Source organism: Solea solea, chromosome 21 (assembly GCF_958295425.1).
Source record: "Solea solea chromosome 21, fSolSol10.1, whole genome shotgun sequence".
NCBI lineage: Eukaryota > Metazoa > Chordata > Actinopteri > Pleuronectiformes > Soleidae > Solea > Solea solea.
In genome coordinates this window covers 16,130,458-16,150,095 of record NC_081154.1, presented here as the reverse complement: position 1 = coordinate 16,150,095, position 19,638 = coordinate 16,130,458, and the positions used below count along the sequence as shown (strand labels likewise).

Genomic DNA, 19,638 nt, shown 5'->3' with positions numbered 1-19,638 from the left:
CAGTTGTGAACACACACCAATTGGGCAGCATTGGGAGGTTGGGTACCTTGTTCAGGGGCACCCCAGCCCTTGACCAGTCCTGGACCAATTTTCTTCCGCTTGTCCATAGGCTGTACACAGACAAAACCTCCAACACATACTCCAACCACATTCTTGATGGACGAGGCTATGTGGAAGATTATAAACACTCACTACAACAGTTAACTTGCACCTAGGAGCCAAGGACTTGGACACTCGTTCTTACTGCCAACATGGCTGCCAGTGGGTACACATAGGGGTGTCAAATTATCGTGTTAATTGCAATTAATTGTTTACGGTCATATTTAGTGTGTTATGTTTTTTAATCACGTTAATCTCATTTTTAATCTCTAACTTTACTGTTTCTGGATCTGTTTTTGTGTGTTGGGCTTCTTGTGGTTGAGTTGTTGGGGTTGTAAAACAATGGTCAGTCGCACCCTGAAATGGACATGGGCTGTTATTGTGTTTGGAGGGCAGGGTGAGGAGCGGTGATTACAGAGAGGAGACGTGAAAATGGAGGAGCATGTGAGAGTTCTCGGCCTTATGAACGGGACATTTACATTTCAAAAACGCCTCCACGGCACCATTAATAAAGGTAAAGTGATACGCCTTCTGTGTAAGAAGGAGTTAGCTTACCACCGAAGCAGCTCAAGTTTAGCCTACCACGTCAATGCAAAGCTTCCAGTCGCGAGTGCAGCCACAGCTAACGTTAGCAGCGAAGACGTTAGCTAATTAGCGAGCTAAAGCTCTTCGCCAAACTAAACTGGAGGAGAACACCCCGCGTATGAGCAAGTCTGCGACCGACAGGCTACTTTATATGGACCTGATGTTTGATTTGTAATTTGTATTTTCTAATTATTTGGAGTTTGACAAAAGAACACAGCAGAATGTAAATGGCTGCATGTGTTCAAGTTTGTTAAAACAATAAATGACTTTATAAAGCCACTTTTTCTGTTATATATCAATCTTTTGATCTGTCACAATAATGTAATAATCAATTTAAATGAAAATACATCAAGTTGAGGGCTTTTCTAAGTAATTTAGGTGAGATTAAAAAAAGAGATTAATTCAAATCAATTATTTACAGATCATAATTAAATAATCTCTCAATTTTATTTTTAGGTACACAAAGAGGGTGAGCATTAACAAAAGGCTGTTGTTAATCCACTGCTGCCTCGTGTGACTTTGGTGATTGTAAATCATATGTTCAGATTTACCCACATAATGTAAACGTACCAAACAAGGCAGAAGTAGACGAGCAGCTTCTTCATGAGCTAAACAACGCAGACTTTGGTGCAGGAGAGTGAGTTGTTTTTTTAAACTTCACATACACATTCACATACAGCACATATTCTTAAAATACTGTAGACTCAAGCTGTTGTAGAAAACTCTGCTTATCTTCATGTCCCTGCCGGCAACCATTTTCAGTGAGAGCGATGATCTGGCCGGTAACAAAATGTTACCAAAAACAATTCTCTAATATGTCTAACAGTCTGTCTCAAATGTTGCCTGAAGACAAAAGACAGCAGATGCAGAGGTTAAATTTACTCCTCTTTCGCCATCTTTCACTACAACTTTAATTACTGATTCCTAGCTTCCAGGCTTCCTATTTGTGGTTGTTTAAACCAAAAACAAAACCACCCCGCATGAAAAATAAGATAAAAAATAAAAAAAACAACTTGTAGGTCTTTGTTGGTGTGAGTGTGTTGCCAGAGGTAACTGTGAAAAGACACACTGCTACTCAAGAAGTGAACTCTGAATAATATTGCATTTATATAACAGCAGTCAACAATAGAACTATTGTAATATGTATGCACTGGTTATCAGAGAGCGTCCTGCACTGCAGCAAAAGTTGAGCCATTTTTCCCTGTGTCGCTCCCTACAGCAGTTTCTTGGACACAATAAAGCGGTTTCATTATTTTCACACAGTGTCGCTTGACACGGCCTTTTAAGCCAAGTGATTCAGTCATTATGTGAAAATGCTTTTGAATGAGGCTCGGGCGTGCCGGGGAGTCATATTTTCTTTCCATGGTGTTTGTTCTCTGTCAGAATGTGCCCTAATTGCTGAATTAGATGGGCTTCAAAAGCACTTGACATGTTTGTTTGCATGCTCGTTTCATTCTCAGTTTAAAGGGATAGTTCAAGCTCTTTGAAATGTGGTTGTTTGAGGTACTGCCTCAACCCTAACCCAGCCCGAAATCCCCCCATGTCTCATTCTGTCTCTCTGAATACATTTTCCCATCCATTGAAGTTTTCTTAGCAGTGAGAGCGCTACTGCTACTGCTGCTGCTACTGCAGCACCCATCTCCTGGCTCGCGTCATCTGGGGCTCCGGTACTGCTTGCTGTGGAGATAACAGGCGGGACTTCACATACTGTTGTACATTTGCCCCTTTGGTCAGCTGGCAACATCCGCAGCTGGTTGAACTACATTACATGTCATTTAGCAGACGCTTATCCAAAGCGACTTACAAGGAAATTGAGTACAATCAGCCAGGGGTGGAGTTGAACTTGCGACCATGATGTCTTTTGCACACAGGGTAGCGGTCTTAACCACTGAGCCACTCCACCCCCCCATGAATTTCAGCCACATGAATGTTGCGGCTTTGTGGAGATCGGTGATGGACTTTTCTTTTCCCCAACCGGTGCACATGCCTTTGATGCACGGCTGCGCTCTGTGCAGTATCGTTGGCATTTCGCTGGCAGTGATGTCTGAGTCGTTCTGCCCATAGCAGCACAAGATGCAGAGTGGGATATGTGTCCCCCTCCTGTTCACGCTCAGCATCATAAACGGGCTCCAGAAAGGACACTAATATGCCCAAAGTGTCGGGGGTTATGCACGCAGCAGCGTCTGGTCTGCCCTTCTCCATCAAGCAGTCAGATTTACTCTTCACCACACGTGAATAGCGATTCACAACAAACAACATATCATTTACAACCTGCAAGAAATGTGTTTTATGAGCAGAAAAAGGAAGCCCGAGTCCCGACCCGACCGGCCTCATTTGCACATTTTTTAGGCCCGAACCCAGCCCGAGGGTCCGGTCGGGTTTGTCGGGCCAGCCCGACCTGTTGAGAACTCTAATTCACTGCCTTCACCAAAGTCCATAGATAAAAATCTATGTCATTTTAGACTATGGCGCACATGAGTTGTTGTTGTTGTGTACCCACTGCTGCCTCCACCACTACGTTGAAATGTGTTGTTTTGTGACTCTGGTGTTTGGAAACCTGCAGGACACCAGCATCTCCTATGATCCTGCAAGCTAAAATGCTGCATTTCTCTATTGGATTTGGTGCAGGCGAGTGAGCAGTTGTCAATCTTTAGTTTCTAGTCAGAAATGTCTAAGAATGAGATATTTTATTAGGTGAGGCTCTTATTAAGTAGCTAAAATCTTGAGTCCTGCTGGCAGCCATGTTGCACTGAAAGCAACAATGTCTCAGGCTGGTTCTTTGTGCCACTACCTCACACAACCACCAAAAAAATCTATATTCCTTGAAATCCTTCAGTACACATTTCTGCTCTATTTAACTGGATTTAGTTTTATTTTGGATGCGCTATTGAAATTTTTCAGGCCTGGTTTCATCGCCTGTGTCTATTAAAACAGGTGGTTGATATTAGTGCATAATACTGATGTTTTTTTTTTTTACGTTTAAGTTAAGCCAAATGGTACCTCTGCAATTGAGAAAATAAAAAACTGGATCTTGAGCAGTTATTATTCTGTCTTTCCTTTCCCCCCTTCTTCTTTCCTTTGCCTTTTTATTTCCTTAGTAGTTTCTCCGCCGCTTCTATTTTCTTATCCCTTTCCCTTGTTTCTTCCTTGCATGTGGTTTGTGTGTTAGAGGTCAGTAGTCTGAATCACCTGGTTTGGAGCGTGTGTCTGGAATATGAGGGTTTGCATTTGCAGTATTTGCAGAAGTGAGAGAGACATGGTAGTTAGTCAGAATGACAAATTGGGTGAAGAAACTATCAGACAACTCAAAGCACCACTTTACCCCCTGCTGCTCATTAAGAGTACTACATCAAAGCAGCAATCAAAAAAATCTTTTATGACACATTATGTCACTTTTAGTGGTGAGCAATACAAGATGTCAGCCAAGGACTCATCCATATTCAGTATGAGGTTGTGCTCTGTCTTGATCAGCTGCTGAAATATCAAATCTATGACAATAAGGTGAAGCCACAATAGTGATAATCACAAATCCACAAATCACAGGCTTATTGTTATCAAATTAGCAATGACTTTATTATTATATTATTGTCTATTTAGATTCCCGTTACATAGGGATTCCACCCACTGATTAGCTTTTTTAAAAAAAAACAAACAAAAAAAACAGTCACCCTAACCCTTACACATATATGTTGTCATAGTACTGAACATGGTTGAATCGTATGTATAGGTAGCATATTTGAATTTCTTAACACATTGGGCAAATCATTTGTAAAGGGTAGCCCATGGCCAAGTGAAAGGGTATTGGGCTTGTTACCGTAGGGTTACCGGTTTAAATCCCAGGACAGATCAAGGGCTATTTCTCCCCAGGTACAGATAAGTGCTGCCCACTGCTCCTGCACTCAGTTTGTGTGTGTTTACCACATGTGTAAAAAGGACAGGTTAAATTTAGGGGTCAATTTCATCATCAGTAATTGGTGTGTGTGCAAACAAAAGTAATTTGAAATCTATTTCTAAAGCTGGGAAATAAAAGAGGGCCCAGGCTACTGCCTTGTGGAGTACCACAAAAAAAACATTCTTGTTTTGAGAGAAAGTACACCCTTCACTTTCCACTGAAATGAACTGCTTGCATAAGGCTAACATTTTTGGGTTATTATGATGATGATGATGATCATGCAGGAGTCTTAATTTGCCCCATTTCCCAGGCTCTGGACAAAGACACCGGCAACTACAGTTCAATGGTCTACCGGCTCATCATCGCCCCTCAGGCTGGTAAAGACACGAAAAGCAGCAAAGACGGCTTCGTCATTGAACCGTACAGCGGTGTGGTGAAGACGGCAATCATGTACCGCAACATGCGGAGGTCGTATTTCAAGTTCGAGGTGGTCGCTACGGACAACTACGGTCAAGGACACAGCAGCAAAGCAGAGATAGTGGTGTGTGCTGAAAATTCTGTTGCCTGTAATTCCTAATTTATCACTTTCTTAAAGGTCATGTAATCTGATAGTTACACATTTTCCTGAAATGAATGGACTGATTTTTCCTGAAATAATTGTTTTGTGTCAGTAGTAACATTATATTAAGACATATACAACCACTGGGTGCTAATTCTAGTGTTTCTGGTGCATAGGTGTCGGTTGTGAACCAGCTGGATATGCAAGTGGTCGTATCAAATGTCCCGCCAACTTATGTGGAGAAAAACAAAGAAAAGCTCCTCAGGTAAGATTCAGTACTTTTATTGGTGATTCTACCTATTTTTCTCCTGTTCAAATAGTGTATAAATCTTCTTTGCACTGAAGGTGCCTGGACCATTTATCTTTGCGTGATAAAAGTCGAACATAAAGGTGTTAAGAAATCCTCCATCATCCCTTATCTATCAGTCATTTTTCCTTAAAATTGAGTTTTTCTGGTGCACAGATGTTAAATGGTTAGATCAGGGTTTCAGAAGTGTGCTTATACGAGGGACTGATGCCTGACTGATACCAGACGGACTGTGATGTGGTGTGGGTGCCTCCTGCAATTACATGGGAAGTTCGATTTAAGCCACTTACCAAAAGGCTCAACAAATTTTACACTCTATGTCTATGTTTGTCACTTGATCTCTCCATAATATTTATACCATCCAATCCCCCACTACTAAAATCTTTTGAGAACAAAGTCATAATATTATGAGAATAAAGTCGTAATCTTTCGAGAATAAAGTCGTAATATTGTGAGAATAAAGTCGTAATATTACAAGAATAAAGTCATAATATTATGAGAATAAAGTCATTATATTACAATAATAAAGTCATAATATTATGAGAATAAAGTCGTAATATTACGTGAATTAAGTCATAATATTATGAGAATAGTCGTAATCTTTCGAGAATTAAGTCGTAATCTTATTTAAAAAAAGTTATAATCTTTGAAGAATGAAATTGTAATATTATGAAAATAAACTTGTAATATTTAAAAAGTCGTAATACATTACAAGAATAAAGTCGTAATGTTTCAAGAATAAAGACCTAACATTACGAGAATAAAGTCTTAATACATGACAATATTACGTCGTACTCCCACACCAAAGTCCATAGAAAAAAATCTTTTTATTTTAGAGGGACATGGGGCATTAATATAAGTGACTAAAATTGATAAAAAAAAAAAGATAAAAAATGTTGTTTCTCTTCTCTCCTCAGTGAGACTGAGCCTCTGTGTCAGGCTGGTTGTGTAATCAGTAAATGTCACTACCTCAATTAACTACAGAGGAAGAAAAAAAGTATTCCTTTAACCAAACCACCATCTGCTTTCTATAAAATGTGTTGACAGACCTGCCACCAACAGTCACCCCCTTATCGAATAAAAATGCTCTATTTCTCTTTTATTAAAATACCTCAAATAATGTCACAGAAGAGTGAGTCCATATGCAGGAGGTGAAAAACTCATCTTGCTCTATACACTGTAGGCCTTCACTGGTTGGAGACGGAGAAGAGAGTGCGCCAGAGTTGCTCTAACTCTCTCCTTGGTGCATTTGCTTAAATCAAGTTATCTCCCTCCACAGTCTGCCAGATGTGTTTTCATTCATTTTGAAGAAACACATAGTATAAATATTAAATATGAAATGCATTATTCATTTACGACTGTCATGTGCACAGGCAGCAGACACTAACATTGTACTGCGGCTCAGTCAGGATGCTGCGTTGCCCCACACAAACAGTATAATGTGATAATAATAATGATATATAAGTCTCTTCTACACACACACACACACGTATGCACGGAACTATACAAGTGACAAACATCTATATTTCTTGACATGATTGTGCACAGGTGACAGGCTTTCCATGTGTCTAAATTCATGCTTGTGTCACGTGAGTGATAATATTGTAATCCCACGACTCCGACTCCCTCTAATCCTCAGCATTTTGGAGCGTTACGTTCAGGAGCAGATACCAGGAGCAGAGGTTGTCGTGGAAACCATCGGCCCCCATCGCCATGGTGATGGAACGGAGCAGGACGACTACACCAAGTCAGACGTCATGATTTATGCTATTGACCCCCTGACAAATCGAGCTGTAGCCAGACAGGAGCTCTACAAGTAAGAATAATAATAATAAAAAAACTTTAAGGTAAAATGGCAGCTCCCCAAAAGCTTTATATTACAGAGTGGAGCAGGATCTAAGCTAAATTACACTGTAATTAAGTAAATGCTTTTAAATCAGTCTGTGCTTCACACACACACACACACAAGTAAAATACAGCAGTATTAACATGTACAATATAGAAGTGTGATTAAAGGTGTGGTTAATACCTCAGCATTCTCTGTGTTGAAATATGAACCATAGTTTGGTGAAGTAGTGATCACTGTTGCACTAAATCTAATGTTTTAAAGAGTCGAATATTATTTAGTTTTCTTTTGTACACAAAGAATGACACGTAATAATCTCTTAAAATTTTTTATTCCACAAGTGAATTTCACTCTATTTGATTTAAAAGAAAAACTGACGACAGCATGTTTTGATTTGAGGAAAACGATGATTTGTGGTCTGTCAAGTTGTATAATAATGTACTTGTGCATTATGCTAAAAAAAGAATGTCGAAAAACTCAACCAAACTGGTACAAATGTACAGCTATGATCAAAAATGGTCAACAACTGTAATTTAGAAGAAAAAGTTCCCTTTTAGAATTAGAATGTGTTATTTTTGCAACAACAAACCATTTAATAATAGGGAATTTAACCCATCCTTATAACACACCAGTAGTGACCACACACACACACACACACACGCGCTGGACACAGGAGCAGTGGGAATTGACCCGTCCTGGTATTTGAAATGGCAACCCTCTGATTACTCCCCTGATGTAGCAACAGATTTTATAGATGAGGTGGGAAAGTACTTGCCCATATAATATAACAAGTAAAAAGCTACGTTTAAGGTGTTAAAATTAAACTTTAATATTATGTTAATAGACGTACAAATCCTCAGAGGGAACGAGTTTGGAAGACAATGAAAACTATTTAATGGATTTTGAAGTGTAACGTGTATAATCTTGAATTGGCTGACTGAACAAATTGTCATGTATATACGGCACAAAGTCGTTGCATTTATCGTGCTGATATTATCGCTCGCTTGATGCCGCAGTCGATGGGTCACATGTTGACGCCGCTTGTTTTTCCTCTTCCGTAGGTTTCTCGACGGTAAACTCCTGGACATCAACAAGGAGTTCCAGCCATTCCTTCCTCCCGGGGGACGGATCCTGGAGATCCGAACTCCGGAAGTGGTGACGAGCGTGAAGAAAGCGGTGCAGGCTGTAGGCTACACGGAGGGGGCGCTGTTGGCTCTGGCAGTCATCATCATTGTCTTCTGCGTCCCTGCAATACTGATCGTTATCATCACCTACAAACAGTAAGTAGAGGTTATGTATACTATTTAAAAAGTGGCAGCTTAGACTGCCGATGTTCTGTACTCTTCTTTAAACAATCAAATCTAAAATAACAAACGTTACCCCAGAATGAGCTTTTTAATTTATATCAGGAGCAGGGTCAGCTCTTTAGAGACCGCCATTTTGGACCACCATGTTTTTACAATAGCCCACAATAGACAAACTTAATATCTTTTGAGTTCCGATACAAACTGAAGGCTACATAGGTTCTGCAACACACTTGTAAGGGAATGATACGGTGAGGGATATTCAGCTAAAACATTCTACACACTCTACCTTTAACAATGAGCTTATCCACTGGCATAGTCCTCCCACTGCAATAACCACTCAAAGGGGCACTGCATACTGATGGATCCAACACTGTCTCCCAAAAAATGCATTCCTAGCAACAAATCTACATTTATTTATTTCATGAAATTGATTTTCTCACGTTTGTTTTGACGAATCATCGATAGAGTAGTAGTAGTTCACTAGAACTTGAGGCAATTTCTCACCAGGACGATGAGCAAGAGTTGATGCTTTCATGAAACCACGTGGACGTAGTTTCCCTGTTTGAAAAAAGTGAAGGAATTCTATGGTAAAATGAGGGTCCTTTTTTTGAACATGTAATGGTTTTAGAGGCTAGTTTCACGTCTTCATTATTACATTTTTGTTAAGTATGTTGCCACTTAATAAAATAGAAGATAAGGCAAGACACCTATGTGATTGACAGCTGGGAACACACATGGCAACATCAAGCAACAGACCTTCACAGTGTGGGGGGGGAGATGGTGCTTTGCGTGCCTAACCCTTCATAACCAGGAAACAGTTATCGTCCTGATTTCTGCCCCAAAAAATGAAACATAATGGCGAATGTAACTGAGCTGTGTGAGATCGTAATTTACAGGGGCAACACGCTTGATTGATCAGCTCAAAGTACAAATGTTAGAAAAGTGACAGTCTTTCACAAAACTCAGCATCCCATCAATGAGGTGAGTAAATGTGTAAACACCGTAGCTCATATTTAATCTGTTATATTGCAGCACTGCAGCACAGCAATTGATTTTATATTCTGTAGCATCTAATATTCATCATGATGTGCTTATGGTTTTAGTTTGACCAATGATAAATATGTGACTTCAATATCAGGTTGTTGCTGCTATACTGAAGTGTAGATTTGGCTCTTTGAAGGTCCACAGTGCAGGAGTCAGTGATACCTCATGTGTGTAGGAAGTTTCCACTTCTAAATGGAACACAGCCCACAGCGGCTGGTTTTTACTCAGGCTCATGTAGAACCCATGACGGTCTTCTATAAAACATGGTCCTTGCCCAAAGTACATATAAAAGTCTTATTCCAAGGTTTTCTAGGTATATTTTAAAGCAATTATAGACTAATAGAATCATACTTACACTACACTACATTTAAAAATCTGTTCAAAGAGGAACTATATGAATTATTTAGTCTACCACTGTTACACCAACTCCACTCATGTCTCATGGATATATGGTTCCATGATTTAATCAAGGATCAGACTGAAGCACTCTTTTGTGCGTCAGTCAATCCAAACATAAACGTCAAACTTCAGAATTTACTATCTGACAATAAGGGTTATCAGTTGAAAATAGTAGTACAGATATATTTGATTTCTGTCAGTAAACCCCCTTAATGTTAAAAAACTCTGGTATTTTAAAACGTGTCTGGTTTGACTTCAAATAGGAAGATCAAAACAGACATTTGGCCATCTAAAAAACTAATGAATGCAGACAAACAGACACAACTGACAGCCTCTCCCACAAGATTAACATTTAACATTATTAATCATGTTATCACCTGAGATAGTCAGGTCTTTAGACGATTCAGCGCGGCAGCCTGTTCCACGCTGCCACTTCTAATCCTCTCCTGTCGCAAACCATGGCTTTTGATTTCATACGGCTCCCGAACACACGCAAACAAATTGGAAAATTGGATCAGTGCATTAGCTTCATATTCTGCTGAGAAAGATGAACAAAAGGGGGGGGGATCTAAATAAGAATTATCCGCATCGTAATCATCACCAGTACAGTTTAGACAACATTTGTTAAATGGCTGTAATGAAGACCGGTTGTCTGCTTTTGCTTTTGAAGTAAAAATACATAAGCCTGTCTAAGAAGCCCTTCAGCGTGATTTATGGATCAAATAATTAGTAATGTTTTTCTCGTCTCTCTCTTTCTGCTCCACATCTGCTGCACCTGCCGTTTACCACCAGATTCAAAGAGTGAGTACCACTTTCATTTCCCCACGCTGAAATATTAATGTCGTGACTGTTTTAAATGTCTCTCACTCTGATTAATCTTGTGACTTTCATTGTACAATAAAACGAGCTCAGGGAGGACAGTGGGACAGAGAGGACAGCAGACAATCAAACAAATGAATCCTGACAAACGTGGAAACAGTGAATGTCCGCGGCCAATGCCAAGTTTATCAGTGTGTGTGTGTGTGTGTGCACATCTTCAGTGGCCCTTTGTCAAACGACCCCCCCATGCCATCCCAAAATTGAAAGCAATAGCCCATAAATTTGCTGTTCATGCTTTAATACTTGTTATCATTTAATGTTAAGTGGTTCTGAAAAACTGAACTATAGTGGTGTTCCAACATGAACTCTGGAGAATGTCCAGAAAATGAAGTCTGGACCTCTGGATTTGGTTTCTGAACTGTGTCTTCAGGACAGGTCACCAGTCCATCACAGGGCAAACGCACAAAGACGAACAACCATCCACACATCTGGGCAATTTAGAGTGTCCAGTTAACCTCTGCACGTTTTTGGATTGTCGGAAGAAACTGGAGAACCCAGAGAAAAGCGACAGGCATACGCAGAGATCATGCAAACTCCATACAGAAAGGCTGTTTGATGAGAGCGAATGGTTCGTCTCTGTGTGGCCCTGCGATGGATGGACGACATGTCCAGTTTGAACCCCGCCTGCCCTCTGCCCTACTGTATGTCAGCTGGGATTAGCATTAGCAGCCCCGCGCCCCCCTCATATGGAGGATAAAGCGGCCTACGATGAATGAATACATGCAATTCACCTCTTGTTGTCCTTGGGCAAGACACTCAACGCCACTTTCCTCCTGACAGCTGTGTCGGCAGTGTGTGAATGGGTATGAGAGATATGTGAAAACACACTTCACATAAATGTGTTGTATGAATGGCTGAATGGCCAAAACTGTAGTGTGACGCAGCTTTGAGTTGTCATCAAGACTAGAAATGCGCTATGCAATTACAGACCATTTTAACTTTTGTGTCATAGATGTTCGAAAAACTGTGGCAGTTAAAATACAAATGCTCTGTCAAAATGTGGCAATTATCAGTGATGTTTTGTAATAGGTTTGGGTCCAGATTGGACGGCGTCTGGGTTCATATCCGGACCACGGCCTGCCTATTAGTGACTTGAGCTTTAAGAGGGAAATTAGTTCAGAATTTTCCCAAGTGAACATGATGAAACATTCCAATCGTGACCAAAGGACTCATCAGGGGTTGTTTAAGGTCCATAGATTTAGTAGAAGGTATGGGTGGTTGCCTTGAAACCTGACACCTGAGAACAGTTTGCAAAAAACGTCTATGTCCTTCTGCCCTTATAATGACTGTTTTAACACATGTGATTTTCCTCTAACTTTTGATGTCCAACCCTGTGTTTTCCTCACTGCTGTGCCCAGACGCCAGGCAGAATGTGCCAAAACAGCCCGCATCCAGATGGCACTGCCGACAGGCAAACCTGGGGGAGGCACAGCCAACAACCTGTACGAAGAGCTGGGCGACAACGCCATGTAAGTGAAGTGTGAAACTGGCATTTCCTGCTCTCATGCTGTGTTCACATGCAGTCATGGCCACAGCGTACATGAAGTTTATGTATGAGGTTTATAAATTCAAAACCAAGCAGGTTTAGAAAATAGCAACATACATCAATATTACACATATACAGTAAATGATGCATAGTGCACTACAGACATAACCACTGAGCACAATAATAAACTCAATCTAAAGCATCAAGTTAACATAAAAATCCTCTTAACTCACAAACTCGACAATGCAAATAAAGTGAAACCAAAATGAAGCAGTGCACATGAAGAGACTTATACACAAATAGTCTGTCTTATCCAATTAGACCCTGTGTAGACTGGGATCTGTCCTGAGTGTCCAATGATCAGATCCAAAAATCACATTTAGAGGGGGTTTGATAACCCATGTGGCCATTTTCCTGGGCATGCATGAGCGCCAGTTGTCACAGCATTTTTTTATTCTTGTCATTGCTCAAACATTTACTTAATAATTAATAGCCACCACCACAATATCAACAGATTGTCAGAAGAGGTTTGTTTTTTTTCTCCTGCCTAAAATCTTATTTCATGTTACAGCAGTGTGAGTAGAGCTTTGATTCAGTCTTCTCTCTCGCTGAAACGTACAGACACACACTGACATCAGACACAGCTTTAATCAGATTCATTAAAAGCATCATTTTGTCTCCGCAAGAGTTGCTAATGCTGCTAAAGTGATGGTGATGAGATGTCTGACATTGATGGATGCACTTTTGCCATGTTTCCATCGTGGTATGGTGTGATTTGGAACGGTGCGGTACAGTTTGGAAAGGTAAAGGCCTGGGCCAGGCTTGCATTTGGACTGAGAACAGTAACTTTACCTGGTAGGAGGGGTGTGACCTGTGCTCGGTAGACGTGTCAGCAAGATACGTAGCATGATGTCACACCGGTTAGACGACAACAAACTCTGGTACCCTAAGGGAAGGGTACCAAAGATGGAACTGTTCGAGCCGGTTATTTTGGTACTATTTGTAATGGAAACACAAAACAATACGTCAAACTGAACCACCCACAATACACTTCAGCTGTAAGCTCAAGCTTTTGAATGTACCAACAACTGAAGATCATCCCAGGAATGTTATTTTCTTGTCACATTCAGCCTTCTCCCCCCCCCCCGTCTCCCTGGTAAAACACATACCAACGTCTTCTCTATACAGAAGATAAATGAAGGTCAGCGATCCGTCCACAAAACAATATTTACTGAGAGTGCAGTCTCTCAAGTGCACTTTCCCCTTGATTGGCGGCTTTCAGTAATACCATAATAACTGTAATCTCAAGAAAAACATATGTCTGAGACACATTTTGTTGAAACAGATAACCTTCAGTGATTTCCTCCAAGCAATTCACTTCAGTAAACTTCCCAAAAATGCACTATGATTCTTCTGAATAATGTGTGTTTTTCAAATGCTCGCATTAATAATTTAGGAGGCATGGACCACGGCCAGCAGATGAAAGCAATACACATGAGGTTTTTGGTGATTATGGAATAATTATTTAAACTAATTATAATTCTGTCCTCCACCCCCTGCCATATCAGCACTGAAGGATAGTATTGCTCAAATGTATGGTGCCTTAAAAAGTTTCCCATCATCATATTCATATTCCCTTTAAAGCTCAACCGCAGCTTCCCTGTTTCCACGGCTCCTCTACGATGCTGTGTTTAAAATGTTCCTCCCGCTTTGATTTGTGTCCGTTTGTTTCAACAAGTATCTTTAATTTAGTATTAAGTATCTTCAGCTACACACAAACTCACTCAAGGCCATGCACAGATAGTGGATTTACAATTCTTCAATGGAGTGTTGAGAGGAAGTTGAGAAGAACTCTTATCAGCATTGCATGGATCACTAGTTCCCTGTCCGTCCTTGATATGCCTCCTCACTCGCTTTAACATAGGAGCAATTAATATGAGAGATGGTGGGAACTATCTCTAAAGGACAACATGTGATTTCCAACTGTGTAAGAGTCTCTGTGTGTGTGTGAGTACGTGTATGTAGCCCAAATTATCCTCTGAAAAATGTGTGCAGAAATGGATTTGGATTTGAGGTAATTGAAATAAATGCAGCCTGTAATTTTTAAAGACCACCCTGGGTAATAATTAATTCGACTGATAAGCTGTGGAGCATGTTAAATCATGGCAGGGAGGGTCTTTTGAATTTGGGACACGTACATTTGTTTTTTTAGTAACACTCATATATGTTTGCGTGCACTGCCGCAGAGTTGCAGGGACCAACTCGTCCCCAAAGGACATAAAACCTGGCAAAGTGCAAAAGTTTGCACATTCATAATTAAGGACCATTCTCAAACTGCTCAGTAGACTGATTTTAAGGACATTTGTTCTATTTGTAATTACCTTTGGCTGTTCTCTTGACTGATTTGGGTTTTTAATGTCAGTTTTCAATTACCTATGAAAAATTAAGTGTCCTCAACTTGTTATTAGCAGCATGTTAGGTGATGTTGAGTTATTCTGTTATACAGTGTGTTACTTGTGCCATTCAAATAACATATAAAATAGTGTTTAATGCAATATAAATAAGTATTTTCTGCAGTTAACCAGGCTGTCAGATAGCTTTTTTGGAATTATAACCCAAATTGTTGATCTGGTCTCTCTAATCCGATAAAAAAATGAAAATCTACATGAAAATCAATACGTTCTATGACGCGCATGAGACCTGACACTGAGACTTTATTGTACCTGGGGAGAAATTAATTTCCACAGCATTGTGCACATGGTCAACAAACAGTATGCGGTGACTGATTTGTAAACGCCAACTCCTTTCAGTGTGTGTCACATTCTGCACTGCTCACAACTCAGCAAGTAGCGATAGATGTTTTTGTCTCAGCGATCGTCATTCCGGGACAGGGCCTGTGATGCACATAGAAATAATAACACATTTATGAGGGTTTATCAGCCAAAATTGAATAGATGTTTGTATTTACAGTATTTTAAGTGTATATATAAGTGTATATAAGTGTCCTTAACTTTAAGCCTTTCATAAAGGAAGGGACTTGTGTGTGTATTTTGCCTTTTGAAATAGAAGCTCACTACACAAATCCTTTCTGGTCTGCCAAGGCCACAATAGTTCCTGATGCGCGTGGTGAGGGGAGGTGGGTGACTGGAGGAGTCCTCTGTTTGTTACAATTCTGCAGTCTCACCATTAGATGGAACACATTTTTTACACAGACCTTTGATCTCAAACTGCTCCTGGCAGATTTGCTAGCAATTTGTGGATGGGTGTATGAAAGCAAAAGTGCAACATGTCTAGATGAACCAAGTTTGTGTGTGTGTTTGTGTCAGTTGCAAAACTTTAATGTGCATAGAACTTTAAGTCGTCATCAAGAGTAACGATGTAACTATTAGCCATTTTCAAGGTAAAACAGTGGGTTTATCTCCCTCTCCATACAGGCAGCACACCAAACACGTTGTATAGTATAGCCACATTTTCCAGTAACTTTAATTACCATGAACTTTAAGTTCAAGTACTTTTTTTCCAGGAACTTAAAGGGTTCTGCAGGTCTGCATTTCCGCTGTGGGGAGATTATTGGCAAATTAGCATGATGATGATGTTTGAAGAACACACAGTCAAAACAAACTGTTCCACTACAGACCACAAAATGGCGCTAATGTGCAATTACTGTAGCTGAGACACTGGAGCAAACCTGATATTGTCCACCTTGATGGTTCCTGAACTTTGACACAGTACAACCGCCTCCAGTCATTTCCTGGTTCCTGCAGCCATAACACACATAGATCCTGGTAAGGTCCCCACTTCCTGGTACTAGTTTCTGCTGGAGACATACTCAAAGTAACAAAATATGTACTGGTTTAGTACTTTATACACCTCTTCCTTTAGATGTACTTTTTTTCTCCATTGTATATTGTTTCTTTCATTCACCCACACATACCTTGTACTATAAAAGGCTTTAACTTTTATACCCTGCTTATGTTGTTATTTCGTATTATGGGTTTTTCCAAAATGTAAACACGAGGTGAAAAAACATAGTTTGTTACACATCGTATGTGAGCCAAATTAGAGAGTGAGACTAATACCAGCCATAGGGCTAGGTAATTATATTATGACTGTAAAGTTGCCAGTGCTATTCCCAAGCTTAAAAAAAAAACAACTCATGAAAGATGCATTTGTTGATTCCCTCATCCAATGCCAAAATTACCCCCTTTGGTGGTTGTGATGGAGTAAGGGGACTGCCAAGCATAAAAATAAAACAGGGCAAACTGCACTACAGTGCACAACAAACCATCCCTGAAATGCAACACATTTTTTGCAGTGTTCGAATCCCATTTATTTCTGATTTGTCACTATGCTGTGTACGTCAGTGGTTCCCCGGCCTTGAGACCCACATTTATCCTGAATCGTTGAGTTGTGACCCACATTTTTTAAACACTTACGTTTATTTCACTGAAATTGAGCAATAACATACAACGCCTTCATGCTCTGTTAAAAACATAAAAAAAGAAGAGGGGGAAAGTGAAACAAAGGTGCCCATAAGTCAGATTTGTGCTGTGTGTCATTTTGATAGTTTCACGCAGTCATGTGCCGGCACACACTGTGGTTTTGGCTCTTTCTTGTCTTCAAACTCCTGAGATGAGGGACACTGTTGTCATGACTACCATATGTGCATTCTTAGGAAATGATATGTGCAGCTTTGAAAATGTTACATCATTCTTTGTTGTCATTTCATCACTCCACTTTTCCTGTTGTGATGTTGACTGGTGTCCATCTCCTGTTGCTCTCATCCGTCCTCCTCCATCTCTGACTGACAGACAAAAGTGAGTATAGGATGCTGAACTCTGTTTCTCCTGTATTAGGCCCTGCTGTGATCGTTTCCATGCTTTAGTTTTGTGTTTACGTCCGTCCATGTTTGTCGCTCAGTGTCTCGTGTTTGTTGTAAGTGTAGGGTAACTTGTACTTGTAGATCATAGATGCTTGTTTTGTCACTGGCAGTTGATGGTTTCCCTTGGCAGATCAATGTTGAACTATGATGCTGGCAAAGCTGCATTTGTTGTCTGAGCATAAGAGAAGCCATGGAGTACCAAGGGTCATGATCTAATCAATCTTCAGTTGAACGGTCCTCTCTGAACTTCATGGCACACGGTTTTCTCTCACTGCCGCAGCTGATCTGGCGTTGTTTGTAGTCATAGTGCGTTGTATTTGTAGTGAAGCACTTTTAGAATTCATACTGTTCACTCTGTTAGTATTCCTTTGTGTTTCTACCCTGTTTAAGCCCTCCGTCGTGTGTCCCTTTAGTAAAAACAGAAAGCACTGAAATAAAATATTTAGACATCTTCTGAGATCCCTCATTCATTTTCTCCAATTTCCTTCCTCATTCATCCAATAAAGCTGCTGTCAATTATGTGATCCCTTGGCTAACTTGCAAGTGAGGCGGGACATTTATTTACTGACAAACAGCCTAACCTCCCGAGCACTACTTTTTGCAGAGTTCTGGCTTCTGATTGTTTAAAAAATATGGGATACTGTAAAAGTTTGTCCTAGATTTACTGTCAGAGCTTCCTGAGGGAGCCATGTCCCTGAGCAAACACTCTAGATTAGTGATAGCTGCCAGAATCTATGAAGGTCCAGTGTGTTAGAGCTAGTGGCATCTATAGACTGCAGATTTGTATGAAATGGAGGACGCTTCTACTCATTCCTTCTTCTGGGAATTACAGAGAAAGAATGTAATTTTTTCTTTGTTAAGTAAGCTTTCACTTCAAAGCTCAAAATATGAACGCTCTGGCTGTTTTGTCCGTCCTGGCTGCCTTAGAAACATAGCAGCACAAGATGGTGGCCTCGGTAAAGCAAGGCTCTGCCCAAAGCTCATACAAAAGGCTTGTAAAAACATAATTTAATTTGAAATGAGTATTCACTCACATTAACATTCCTATGGGTATTCAATTTCTAAGCCTGTGAAATAAAGCCTGCCAAAGCACTGGATCTTTAACACAGATTGTACCTAATGGATTTCACTAGCAGCAGCTTTAATGTGGAGTCTTCCTCATTGTCTTCGTCAGCCTACAGTAAATACAAAAGCACCTTTGCTCCATGTCATCTTTATTATTGTACATGTCTTTATGTACGCCTCTTCTGTAACTTCCCTTTTAGAGACATTGCATATCGTTCTGTGCATTAGTTGTTTCATTTAAATTCCGTTCAGTGCCCATCTCTCTCTTCCTTTTCATTTAAGTTCCTTTTGATTCATTATACCCTCTTCTGCATTATATCTTTTTTTTTCTTCCTTTTTTCATTTTTTTTTCTTTTATCCATGTACCAGCCGGTCAATCCACAGTTGTGGTGGTGGAAGTGGCAGCAGTTTGGATGAAAGTGATCACCAACGTCTGATCTCGGATTTTGCCACACGTGCAATAGCTGCCCATCAGCAGTGTGTTGCTAATGGGGGGGTTCTCAACAACCTGCCCAAGTCTGAGTCAAACATCACTTTCCTCTCTGACGAAAACCCCCTGACGATCAAAAATCCCATCTACCATGAGGATGGGACTTTGAGTAGTCCAGAACCTCTTGGAAGAAGCCAGAGAAGACAAGACCTTCTCAGGAATTCCTCTCTTTCAAGGCAAGGCCTTCGAGAAGCTTGGCTGAGGTTTAGCTCCACTGCAGGTGATGTAGGTTTCGGTGGATTCAGTGGCAGTGACAGTGGATGGGGATCCGGAGGTGGACACAGCTGGACTCTCCCATCAAGATTACATCGAAGAGACATGTATGAGGATTTAAGACGCCGAGTGGTCATGGATCCTGTGCAGTGGGACCTGGAGCTTCTCAAGGCTGACTTCAAGGAGAGTAAAGATGCCGGTCTGGATTCAGGATTTGATCACGGGTTGGACTCAGACCTAATGGAGAGCCCAAGTCTGGAACCAAAGTTGACAGTTAAAGAACAAGCTAGACAGTTTGAGCAACAGGCGCTCCAGGAAATGCGACAAAGGCAAAACAGAGATTCAAGGGGATCTTTGTCACCTGATCTTCTACTTTCTGTTTTCCCAGAGTCTCCTCAGCACCACAAACATATCTCAATGCCGAGTATCATTGTCACCCATAGTGAAGCAGGAACCCCTCCGCCAAGTCACAAGCCGACTCCCCCCGTGCTGCGGCGCTTTGGGGAGAATTTAATCACATATCAAAGTGGAGAAGACTCATTCCAGGTCCATTTAGAGATTATCCCTGATCCTCCCTCAACTCCA

At 40.6% G+C, this 19,638-nt stretch overlaps 1 protein-coding gene across 1 annotated transcript in view; it reads left to right on the top strand.

Moving 5' to 3' along the window:
- LOC131448705 (protocadherin-15-like) overlaps nucleotides 1-19,638 on the top strand; it is a 227,526-nt gene that overhangs the window by 179,972 nt on the left and 27,916 nt on the right. Inside the window, exons 30-35 of the mRNA XM_058621382.1 lie at nucleotides 4,887-5,117; nucleotides 5,312-5,400; nucleotides 7,082-7,258; nucleotides 8,350-8,568; nucleotides 10,831-10,839; nucleotides 12,276-12,386. Of these exons, the coding sequence (XP_058477365.1) occupies nucleotides 4,887-5,117; nucleotides 5,312-5,400; nucleotides 7,082-7,258; nucleotides 8,350-8,568; nucleotides 10,831-10,839; nucleotides 12,276-12,386 (836 nt within the window). The remainder of the gene's footprint in view (nucleotides 1-4,886; nucleotides 5,118-5,311; nucleotides 5,401-7,081; nucleotides 7,259-8,349; nucleotides 8,569-10,830; nucleotides 10,840-12,275; nucleotides 12,387-19,638) is intronic.